Source organism: Podarcis raffonei, chromosome 5 (assembly GCF_027172205.1).
Source record: "Podarcis raffonei isolate rPodRaf1 chromosome 5, rPodRaf1.pri, whole genome shotgun sequence".
NCBI lineage: Eukaryota > Metazoa > Chordata > Lepidosauria > Squamata > Lacertidae > Podarcis > Podarcis raffonei.
In genome coordinates, this window is record NC_070606.1 from 24,914,429 (window position 1) to 24,926,903 (window position 12,475).

The 12,475-nt window shown below is 44.4% G+C and overlaps 2 protein-coding genes across 4 annotated transcripts in view; one reads left to right on the forward strand and one right to left on the reverse strand.

Annotated features, from left to right (window-relative positions):
• The window catches only part of SHLD2 (shieldin complex subunit 2), a 30,653-nt gene extending 27,211 nt beyond the window's left edge, over window positions 1–3,442 (reverse strand). The window contains exons 1-2 of one of the 3 annotated variants that reach the window (XM_053388258.1): window positions 2,894–2,912; window positions 1,655–1,702 (exon numbers count right to left, since the gene is read on the reverse strand). The gene's annotated coding sequence lies outside the window, so the exon portion shown is untranslated. Of the gene's footprint in view, window positions 1–1,654; window positions 1,703–2,893; window positions 2,913–3,247; window positions 3,269–3,367 lie in introns of those variants that run through there. The other 2 variants (XM_053388259.1, XM_053388260.1) reach the window with 2 other exon arrangements.
• Window positions 3,443–3,721: 279 nt separating this feature from the next.
• The window catches only part of GLUD1 (glutamate dehydrogenase 1), a 34,439-nt gene continuing 25,685 nt past the window's right edge, over window positions 3,722–12,475 (forward strand). Inside the window, exon 1 of the mRNA XM_053388261.1 lies at window positions 3,722–4,278. Coding sequence (XP_053244236.1) covers window positions 3,831–4,278 — 448 coding nt within the window. The 5' untranslated portion in view covers window positions 3,722–3,830. The remainder of the gene's footprint in view (window positions 4,279–12,475) is intronic.

The following is a 12,475-nucleotide window of genomic DNA, read 5'->3' on the forward strand; positions in this document are numbered from 1 at the left end:
ATTGCACAAAAATATGGCCATTCATGCATTTTTTTAAAAAAAATCATTGTGCTTGTATTCTTGTATAGCGCCTGAATATTTTACATGAATTGGTGGAATGTAAATGTGGTTATAAAAGGAAAGTAAGATATACCTTTTGTCACATAAGTTACTGACACATAAAACTGCACCCCAATATTTGTCAGTGGGAACTGCCAACATAATGTAACCTACGTAACAAAATGGAGAACAGCAAACAACAAACTATAAAAAACTCCAGCCATTAAATCACCCCGAACACATCATCCCATTCCTCTTTCTACGTACCAAGAGACAACTATACTTTTTGAAATACAAGGCAATAGCCAACGTGTTTTTATTAATATTGCTTCAAAAGTATTATTTGTTAAGGTTATTTGTTCTCCATAAAATTGGTTAGAACAATCTCCCTACAATCATAAACTAATTTAAATGCACACTGTTCTTTCCACTTCATATGTATTCCCAGCCCTGTAACCTTAGTTGATGTTGCAATATCCAGGCACCTGATAAAGAACTTTAAGGAAAAATATTTATGTAAAAGGCCATAGCAAGCAAGAAACAGTAAGGGAGTACAGAGTGCATGAAACCAGTTTATGCTGGCCAACAGATCATATAAGCAACACAAGTTTAATGCAAGGGCAGTGTTTCAAACTGCCAGGTACAACATGTTGAGATTGATATTATGAGCTAAAATATAGGCCTGTAAAAGTCAGGGCTAAAGTATTTTATAATGGTCTAATGTTTACACATTACCCAATTGACAGAGCTTTATTATAAATATAGTAAGAAAAACTAGTGCAGTGCTGATGGAGTTAGATTTGGAGAGCTAAATTTAAATTCCACGGGTCAATTCTATGGTTATGGCCAAGTTATTATTTCTCAAACTCAGGGACATGAGTGTAAAATGTAGGTCTTTCAGAACCAGGGTTATATGGTCCTGGCGACTGCTCCAGTCACCAGTTTAGGTGCTGCATTCTGGATTAGTTATAGTTTCAGAGTCACCTTCAAAGATAGCCCCACGTATAGAATGTCACAGTAGTCCAAGTGGGAGATAACCTTACATACACAGGGCTGTATGCACAGTACAGCCTGTCATTCATAGAATTGATGTAAATAAGACATCATTCTTATCTCCAATGTGGGCTACATTCTGCAGAACTGATATGGTGTCTCCCACATGAAACAATAATATTCAATTATATGGCAAACTCAAGAAATGTGGTTAATTCCAGTTACCCAGTGAACAAAATTCACACATTCCTGCTTTTCCCAGGAAATGTGCTACGAATGGATGAAACACTCCTGGCAGCTTTCTTGTTGACATATCTGAATAGGGCACTACTTCTGGAGTTCGCTGGTGGAAAGCAAATTACCTGATTGAAGAGGTACTTATTTCCCTTGGAACATTCCTTGTGCTGCTATTCAGTCTAACAGCCAGCTGGTAGGCTTCATCCTGTCCACTAGTAGGTGCCCCAGTCTGAAAACTGAAGCTCTTCCTATATTTGAACCACACGAGACAGGAGGATTCCAGCTTGCTGTTTCACGGCTAGATCCCTTCCTTTCAAGTCTTGGCAAGCAAACTCTAGCTAAGTCAGCAGTTGGAACGTCCAGGAGGCTGGCGAAAATTACTTACTGTCATTGCCCTCCCCAGCATCTCTCTTTTTTCTGCTGTTTGTCTTCTCTGGAAGAGAAACAAGAAAGCCAGCTGTAAATTATCTAACCTAGTGAGACAATCTTTCTATACAGTATTTAAGCCAGGCTGCTAAGTCTCCTTGACAGACAAAAAGAGCAGCACCAGCAGCTGGAACTTTATTGTATATTAACTTTCTTTTTGTTTTTTTCTATGCTTGCTGAATTATTGATTTCATTTTCTTTGAATTTATTCTGTAAACTGCTTTCTCCACTGACCTCAACCTCTGTGTTTTGTATTTAATAGTAAGTGGATTTTTCTTGTAAGCTGCTTTGGGCAAACTCAATGTAGAAAGGCAACATATAAATAATGTATTAATTTATTATCCATCAAAAGACCTATTGGTTCTAAGTAAGCATGCCAGTCAGCTGTTTACTTGTAAAAATAATAACCTGCTACTCTCTTTATGTGCACCATAAGCAAACAACACACCATAAGCCATCTGCCAAGGTATGGAGGAGGAAAAATAACCATTTCTTAGACTAGAAGCAGCTCCAAGAGAACACACAGTCTTAAAGGTGCACCCTCACCAATTTTGGTCATTTGCACCACAGAAAAACAGTAATTCTAGGCTATTTTCCTAAGGGAAGAATTTTTCCAGGATTGTTCCAGGCCTTCTCAGTAGTCATCTGAAGACAGCCCTGTTCTGATGTTTTAATGTATTTTTTATCTCCTGTTGGAAGCCGCCCAGAGTGGCTGGGGAAATGGGCGGGGTTTAAGTAATAAATCATTATTTATTATTATTATGTCGAGCGCACACTGTGATATGTCCTCTCGTAGAATGTCAAAAAAATAAAGAACTCTGACTTTTAGAAGACATCTGAAGGCAGTCTTGTATAGGGAAGTTTTAAATGCTTGATGTTTTAAGTTAATAAGTTTCAGCAAAACTGAGTAAGAAGTACTCTGGATCAAAAAGTAAAGGGTCACTTGCAGGGGTTCTTTTGAGCAGGAACTCTGGGGAAAAGTAAAGGGTCACTTGCAGGGGTTCTTTTGAGCAGGAACTCTGGGGAACGGAGTCCCTTTACTTATTTAAAATTAATTATTTGTCCGGGGGGGGGGCTGGAACGGATATACATGCACCCAATGCCCGAGCCAAAAATCCACCTGTATCCGTCATCAATAAAACTGTGGTCATTTCTAATCCAGATCATGGTCTGTTTGAGTTGATTAATCACATCTTACATTTTGCCACTGCCTCGCCCTGCGACTGCGCCCGCAATAAACAAGCAAACTTCCTGGCGAGTTTCCCCCTACCCCCCCCCGAAAAAAAACAAGAAAGCAACACTGGTCACTCATCGATACGGTGTGCAAAGTGTGAGGCAAGACATTTCCAGGAGAGCCTGAGGGAAGCCACCGCCGAGCAGCGCAATACAGTGGAAGGCCTAAGCCCGGGAGGAGAGGAATGCAAGGCGGCCCTCGGTGCCTGTCAGAAGGACCGAGAGGCTAGCGAGGCCTTCCTTTATTTACTAAAGCGGGGAGCCTCACGGCAGCTACCCTCCCGCGCCCACCGGCTTCGCCCGGAAACAGCCGACTTACCTCCCCCGCCCCCGAACATACACCCCAACGGTTAAAACGCAACCGCCGCTGCGCGCGCTTTGCTAAAAAGGAGGCGGGACAAACCGGAATGCCTCACCCAATCAAAAAGCGCTCTCTTACCTCAGACGCGCTTTCCCTCCACCGCCGCACCGCGCAGGCGCGCTTCCAAAAAAAAGCGCCGCCCGAGAACACGGGCTCCTCCCACAGCCGCCGAAGGAGGTGGCAGTTAGTGGCATGGGTGCGCCTGCGCAATGGGAGGAGGTATTACCACGACCCCTTCCCTTCCCCACCCTTTGGGCCCGCCCCCTGTTTGCCTCCCGCGGAGGGGTCCATTTAAAGGCAGCGGCGGGGGCCCGCTTGCCCTTGTTGTCGAGCCATTGGGCAGCAGCTTCCCTCCTCCTCCTCCTCCCTTTGCTCCTCCCACCCCTTTTTCCCCGCCCTGCCGCGTCGACGCCCTTCAGTTTTCCCCCCTCTCAGAGCGGCGAGCGCCAGCCCAGCGTCTTCCTTGCCCTTTTGCCGCCGCTGAGGTAAACCGCCGGCCGCCCCCCCTCCGCCCCACGAGCCCCTTTTCGCCGCCGCTATCATGTACCGCTGCCTCGGGGAGCTCCTGGCGCCCGTCCGCGCTGCGGGCTCGCCGGCGCTGTCCGGCGCGGAGCCATGCGCGGCTGCCCTGCTGGCGGGGAGCGGTCCGGGGAGGAGGAGGGCGACGACGACGAGTCGGGACGACGGCGGGCGCCGCCAATACAGCCAAGCGGTGTCGGCGTCGGAGGACGACCCCAACTTCTTCAAGATGGTGGAGGGCTTCTTCGACCGGGGCGCCGGCATCGTGGAGGACAAGCTGGTGGAAGGGCTGCGCACCCGCGAGAGCCCCGAGGAGAAGCGGCACCGCGTCCGCGGCATCCTGCGCATCATCAAGCCCTGCAACCACGTGCTCAGCGTCTCCTTCCCCATCAAGCGGGAAAACGGCGAGTGGGAGGTGGTCGAGGGCTACCGGGCGCAGCACAGCCAGCACCGCACCCCCTGCAAGGGAGGTGAGCCTCGCCTCCCCGAATACCCACCTCCTCCTCCGCTTATTTCCGTGCGCGGCGTAATGTTTTCTCAAAACTTGGGTTCTTGTAGGACTACAGCTCCCATCGTCCCTGACCACTGGTCCTGCTAGCTCTAGGGATGATGGGAGTTGTAGTCCGACAAGAGCCGAGAACCTAAGTTTGAGAAACGCCAGCAGTGTGTTGTAATATGGCCTGGGGGACCAGAGTTCGATTTGAGCCACGAACCTCGCTGGGTGGCCTTGAGTTTGACTGCTTCTTTGGGGATCACTCCTAGCCGAGTAGAATTGTCTTCCATAAACACGGTTTTTACAGCGAGTCCTACCTCACAGGGTTGTTGGAAGGAGAGGAACCGTGCACACCGCATTCAGCTTGGAAGAAGTGGTGGTGTACTGTATAAATAATAACCACTACCTCGCCAAGCTGCTTGGTTTTCTTCCTCCCGAGTTGATTGATGCGCCTCCCTCTCTGAATGGCTCTACCTGAGCCCCAATGCAGAAAAAAAGGCCATCTCAAAGCCTGTTCATTAAAACCAAAGAAAACAAGAGGGGGTGGGGAACCCTGAGTCACAATGAATGGGAAACAGCATAGTCCCAGCCAAGATAACTAGCGCTGTATTCTGTGTCCCAGCCAAAATAACTGTGTATCCATTGTGGCTTGGAAAGTACACAGTGTTTGAAGTGGCGCATGACTCTAAGCTTTTTTTTTTTCCAGCAGTGGACCACTGAAGTGGGTAGCCCAGAGATGAGTTTTTCTCATCAGTAACTTTAGCAAAGTAAATACCTTCCTACCATCTTCCCCATCAACATAGTCTGGAGTTACCATATGCATTGGGTGTGTGTACACCATGTACTTTGCTACTGAAGTAAACAGGTCTGCTGAGTGGGTTGGCTGTAATGTAGTCATTGCCCCCTTGAGAGCTTTCCCTTCTAATATGACTTTTGCGGTTTCAACAGCTTAAAAAAAGATTAGTTTTGTGCCTGTTTACTTAGGAGTAAATCCCGTGTAACCCAAAAGAACTTTGGAGTAAACCTGCATATAAGAAGAGGCTTCTTGGATTAGGTCACTTGCACATATGTGCTCAGCACTTAATTTATCACAATCAATTATTGTACCTGGGATGACTCCATTAGAAAGTATAGTTGTTAACCGGAAGTATCATAGTACTGAATTTGTATGTAACCTACCTTCCTGTGGTGTATGTGATCGGGGATTCCACTTATTTTTAGCTTTGTAACAGTATGTTAAATTAGTTTGGGATGAGAGAGACTGACCCATGATCACCTGGTGAAATGAAGAAATGACTTGCAGAAGTCATCAGAAGCTGAAAGTGAAAGTGGGAGCAATCTCTTAACTGGTGAAGTTGGCACAGAACAAAGATGTGAAAAGCTCGCCTGCATCACAAGCAGAAGGTCCGAGGTTCAATCCCAGGCATTTCAAAATAGGGTTGGGAGAAACTTCTACCTGAAATCCTGGAGGGCCACTACCTCTATAAGGCAGCTTCCTATGTTCCTATTTTCCACAGTGCCTTGGATCTTGCACTGTTTGGGGGTATTGTGGAAGAGAAATGGCACCCACCACAAAAAATATTTTAAAAATTCCCTTTAAAAGCTGAGAAATTCAGCTTTGCTGTAATAGTACATACGAAGAGTACATACCTTCTCCAGTTTTGAAACTCTCGTTGTTCTAGGCTCATTTTGCTACAATTTCATTACCCTGAGCAGTTTCTGAATTCTGGGCGCAGTACTACACCTAAAATTTCAGATTAAAAGTAGGAGGAAAGGAGGACCTTTTTCTGCCTCTCCACTTCCAACTACTCTCTGAAGACTGGAGAAGAGACCCTCTTAAGAATATTAGGGAGGTTGGCAGGAGAAGGACTAGACCAGGGGTCAGCAAGGTTACCTCGCCTGAGCCGGTACACTCCAGCCAAGATCCCTTTGTGGGCCGGATCATGTGAGCGCCTGTGCCCATGATATCCTGTGTTTGCGCAAATGTATTTTCCGGCGTCTGCGTAGACGCAATTTTCGGCATGTGCACATGCGCAGATGCAATTTTCGGTGCAGCAGAAGCATGTTCCTGCCCCATGCTGTGCTGGTTTAGCGCTGCATGCGGGGACTTGCCGAGTGGGCGGCTCAGTTCGGGGGTGGCTTGTGGGCCAGTTAAACACTTGTGGCCCATGGGCCTTAGGTTGCCAACACCTGGATTAGACTATGTGAAAAATGAACATAATATTGTAGCTGCAGTTCATTCATTTTCAGCTTTGTATTCTTGTTATAAAAAAAGCACGCCTAGACATTCCGTTGTTGCGCCCATAACCTAGGTTTAAGGTGCCATTTAGCTCCTAGCTTTCATATCTCAGTTTCTAACACTGGTCTTCTTTCCTACACTTCTTACAGAAATTGTTTTCTAGTTTGCTAACTACATAAAGTGTAGAATTCTTATGTGCTTTTCCATAATTTTTTTCCATACCACCTATATAATTTAAGTAATTACTATTTTAAAATTGCTCCTTCGGGAGTAGTCATATGCTGTATAGTAGGCAGTCTCTCCTGCAGAAGAACTGGTCTATGATTTACATACTCCAGCACCATATCCATGACGTTGGGAGTAAATGTGCCTTGAGGGTATGTAAGATGGAAGTAATTGTTTGTGCCTTGGGAGGCAACACTTAATTTCTTTGGGAATGGAGGAGGAAATACTGTTTCCAAAGGCAAACTGTTGAGTAATCCTGTAGGGATTATTCAGTATTAGGTGCCTCACTCCACACATGAGAACATACGCTCATAGAAGACAGAGGAGTAGAGCTTTGGCATTTATTATTAAGTTAAATAAGTGCCTTTTAATTTTTTTGTCTGCTTGCTTGTGTGATCAGGGTAGAACTATAATGCAATCATATTCATGTTTACTCAGAAGTAAGACTTTCAGCATAGCTTATTCCCGTGACATCTCATATTTTCCATGCAGATTAGCTGAGGAAGCCAAGGATCAGAAAGGGGACAATTTGCATCCTCATGAGGAGGCTTTGTGGAGAGGTTTAAACGTGTCTGCCCACTACTGAAACTACTTTCATAAAAAAATAGATATTTGGGCTGCTGGAGCTAGAAAAACATAATTGGGGTGGGGGGCAGGTTAGACCATAATGCATGTGGCAGTCAGTTGCCTAATGGCAAATCCTGCAAAAACTTAAGAACTCTAAAAACATCCTTTCTATGGTATTCTGTGCTCCTAATGAGGTTACATTGGTACAAAGCTTGTTAAGGTGCATTTTGGCAATCAGAGAATTTAATCTCTTGTTCTGAAAGAAAATCATTTCAACATTTTTCCTCATCTCAGCCCTATGACAACTGAACTTCCTCCAAATTCTTGCAGCAGCTCACCACAGACTTTTTTCCTGTTGAGATTTATAAAAAGATCCTTTGTGGAGTAGAGGAACTTAGTGTACAAAGTTTCAAAGAAGCTGGTTATTTATTGGGATTGTCCTCCTTGAAGCTCCTGTGATTTTTGCTTAATCTACAGTGGCTGTATCAGCCTCAGATGCAAGTACAAGAGCTGTTTGGTATGCCAAAATCATGCTCTAAGTTTGGTAATACAGAACAGTATGTATATTATTCAGACTGTGGAGTTTACAAAAGAAATTGAAACATCCAGATAAATGCTCAGTAAATCTGAATAACAAATGGAAAGGAAATCCTATAATACAGCATATAAATACTAACAGAGCCTTATCTAACGTAAAATCTTTTCCAAAAATAATCATGTGGTTAACATCACATGATTGTATGAATAATAGTGAGTAAAATAACTACTCCTTTGGAAGGGAACTGATTTATTCTTTGGTGACCAGATATTATGGTGAAGATAACCTCAGAGATGCACAAAGCAACTGCTGTATTCTGCTTGCAGCTCCTATGTCTTGCTGACATAGTAGTTTTGCAATTTTAACTTTTATCAGTGTTTTATTGAGTAGCACCTAGTTACCAATAGAGCATACAGTATTGCACAAGAAGCTCGGTTAGGTTGGATTGGCTTACGTGTAAATGCAACTGAGACCCCAAAATCCCCATTCTACACTTTAGTGACCTGCTCCATATTCAAGTTTCCCCAGATTTGGGAAGTCACAATTCCTATGATTTTCATGCATTAGTTCAACATTTTCTATGTAGAGAAAACAGTATTAGTGGTAGAAAGTCAGCTGAGAAGTAGTGATGTTGTATATATGTACCTTTGTAGTGACTGCTGGAGGTGGTAACCAAATTTATATCAGCCCCTGGGTAAGTTTAACAGTCATGCCCCTAGCTCTTTCCCTTTCCCTCCAACTCTTTGTCTGCTTCATTTGTTATTTATTTGCAATTATTAAAAACTTACTAAGTTTAAATTTAAAAAGTATATGGAAGGAGTGGGGTAGTGATCTATGTAGTGAGTATGACAAAAAACACAGATCCAGTTGTAGTTTGTGCCACCCATACAGCTGCCTCTTGAGATGCGTAGTTTTCCTCTAAAGGACGCACTTCAAAAATGAAGGGGAAATGTGTGTGCGTCCTATGGAGCGAAGACGCCATAGCCCCGCGACCCTCTCCCGGCTGGAGAGGTGACGCGCGGCTATGGCAGGAGCCTCCATAGCCGCGCGTCGCCTCTCCAGCCGGGAGAGCGCGCGTGGGGCTAAGGCAGCCCCCCGCGACCCTCTCCCGGCTGGAGAGGCGACGCGCGGCTATGGCAGGAGCCTCCATAGCTGCGCGTCGCCTCTCCAGCCGGGAGAGCGCGCGCGGGGCTAAGGCAGCCCCCCGCGACCCTCTCCCGGCTGGAGAGACGACGTGCGGCTATGGCAGGAGCCTCCATAGCCGCACGTCACCTCTCCAGCCTGGAGAGCGCGCGCAGGGCTAAAGCTGCCCCCCGCGACCCTCTCCCGGCTGGAGAAGTGACGCGTGACTATGGCAGCAGCCTCTCCGCTGCGCCTTTCCGCTGCTCCCTGACCTGCTCTTTGGGGCTGGTGGTGGGCTTCCCCCCGCCAGCCCCAAAGAGCAGGTCGAAAGGAACCTGAAGCCTGGAGAGCGAGAGGGGTCGGTGTGCACCGACCCCTCTCGCTCTCCAGGCTTCCAAGGTAGCCGTCTGTACGCACCCTAAACGGCACCTTGTTTTAGAGCGGGAAAACAAGAGGGGGGAAATTCTCCCCCTCTCTGCGCAGCGCCTCCTGCCACTTCGCTGAAGGGGTGCTGGGCAGAGAGCGGAAGAATTTTTTTCCCTTGTTCTCCCCCCTCTAAAACAAGGTGCGTCCTATTGTCCGGTGCGTCCTATGGTGCGAAAAATACGGTAAGCTCCAGATACCCATAATGTGCCCTAGAATGTGAAGTATCTAATACTTTTGATAGGCTTGCTATAAAAGCTTGTTGCTGCTGGTTGACTCCTTGAAAAATAAAAAGTTGCATCCCAGAGGAGACCTCTTTTGTAATAGGATCCAGATAGTTCCTTTAGGGGCTTCCAAAGGTTTGTGTGCATTCAGGGAGATTTGGGACAGCTGTGAATATCTGACCCTTTCCCCACATCAGTGCTACTTTTTAAGAAAAAATAATAGAGTGGGGTTTACTAGTAGAAAAACCCATGCCCAAATAAATCCTCACTCTGTTCAGCTAGGGATGGTGTTCACATCCTGCCTGGACACCTTACTGCAGAAGTCTGACCGTTATATCCTAGTACTTGGAAAAACTAGAAGCAAAGCTTTTTATGACTTTACTGCTGTGTACTGACAGATGTTCATATACTGATTCTTGATACAGCATTGATAATTTAAGGAAAATTTACTTAGAAACACCAGTATTGGGGCCTACTTATGATTTTAAAAAATAAATACGCTCGATCCTTTGGGGTAGATAGGATAAAGTAAATGTTTGAGCTTCAAGTAGATGCTTGGATACTAAACAAAATTTGGCTTTGGCTGTCTGCTGTCAGCATAGCTGAAAGAAATCATTAATCTAGGACGGAACAACTACTAAGCTGAAAGATAAGACCTGCTGTTTACCAGGATCAGTGTTAAATACTCAGAAGATTAAAGTCAAAAGGTCAAAAGTGGTGGATTTTTTTAAAGGTTTGCATACATTGAAATGTTAATCAGTCAAAGGATTTTGAATTATTTTTATTCTTTACTAAGGTTATGATGTCAGATGTTCGGTGAAATTTAGAGTGCTTCACTTGTTAATTTTTCTAAAAACAAAGGTTTTTTCAGCTGCTTGAGGCCCTGTAATTGGAGATTCAAGGCCACTGAATTTGCAACATTCTGCATGCAAAGCATGTGATCTACCATAGAACTGTGGCTCTTTTAAGGAGCTCATACTGAGTATTTATGTAGTGCTTCTAGGGAAGCAGTTTTCAAGCTCTCTTTTGTTGTTGACAGCTTGGTAGTCTTGGTGGACCACTTTATAAACATTTTTCTTTCATACCAACATCATTACAACCAGTGCTGTAGTATGAAAATTACAGTGCGGGACTTGGACCAAGCTGCTGAGAAGGTCCCCTTCTGGTAATCTTTTTTTTTCTTTCTTTTTTTTTGGCAGAAAGTAGTAAACTGCATCAAAGGAAAATCATAAGCTCTAGGGGAGGGGTAAGCAACCTAAGGCCCGTGGGCTGGATGCGGCCCAATTGCCTTCTAGGTCTGGCCCACGGACAGTTCGGGAATCAGCGTGTTTTTACATAAGTAGAATGTGTGCTTTTATTTAAAATGCATCTCTGGGTTATTTGTGGGGCATAGGAATTCGTTCATTTTTTTTTCTTTTCCAACCACATGGTCTGAGAGATGGTGGACTGGTCCATGGCTGAAAAAGGTTGCTGACCCCTGCTCTAGGGGCTATAGTGCCTTGTTTGCTTATTGGATAAATTTGTCCCTAGTCTAAAAGCACTTACCCCCATCTGGGGGGGGGGGGAGGGAATCGTACAGAAGCAGCCTTTCCGTCACTCAACAGAATCGTGCTCACACACGGATGATTCATAGACCACAATTTGAGAACCTTTCTTCTATGGTGATCAACGTACTTTAACACATTATCTTAATAATCTAAACAACTCTGTAAGGTAGATAGCATTGCCATATCAGAGCTGGCATACTGAGATATAGTAATGCACCTAGTGATTTTGTGGTTTGAAGCAACATGGTGTTCTGACTCCCCCCCCGCCAAACTCTCACATATAACACACCCTGCTCTACCATGATTATGGTGGGAAGCAGATAGAAACTGCTGGGTTCTTTTTTATATAAGTGACTAATAAAAGAAATCCTGTTTGATGTAACACATGGCACATAACGTAATTCATTAATACAAATAATATAATTTATATAAAAAGTCATCATTTATATAAAGAAATGCAAAAATTTCCCAAGATCTCACTTTGCCTGTTTGACTGCGTGCTTCGAGGCGGTGCTTAACGGGAAACTACAGCTGTTCTTGTTAATCATATAGACAGCTGCCTAGAGAACTAAATGTATCCACTGCAGGAAGTAGGAGTTAGCAATGTGCAACAAACTTCTGACTCTGTCTGTACGTCTCATAAAAAGCTTGTTAGACCAACAGATTCAGGACCTGAAAGTAAACTCTTGATCCTATAGTGATGAACAAATCTGTGCTGATTCTTTTGTCAGCAAGAGTAGATGATTGACTTCAGATCCTGTTCAAACAGGGGATCTTAAATCCTGTCAGCCTTGCATATTGGTATGTAATATATTTAAAGTCGTAGCAGTTTTAACCAATACTAGATTAATAACTGCAAGTGTCTCTGCTGGAGCACAACATAAAAATTAAACTGCGAATGGTTACTTGTTTCTAACTACATAATTTTATATCACTTGCTGCCTTTTGAATTACTGCTGATATTTAAATCTCAAATGCTGTTTGTTTACTCAGTGAACCATATATTCTTTATAGTGTGCATAAAACAAAACAAATTTGGAAATACTGATATAAAGGTAGTTTGTCCTCCCATGAACCTGCTCAACAATTAAATCCTATAGATTTCTAGTATGGACCCCAGCATTCTGAACTTTTTGCCTTCTCATCCATTCTTAAATTGAGTTTGGCCTCAATAAAGTGATGCCCCTGTATGTTGGCAGTCATGTACTCTTCAGATTGCACTATACAGTTTTTAAAAAATGTATATAATAGGGAAACAGACAATTTCAGATTGGCAGACTTCAGTGTGA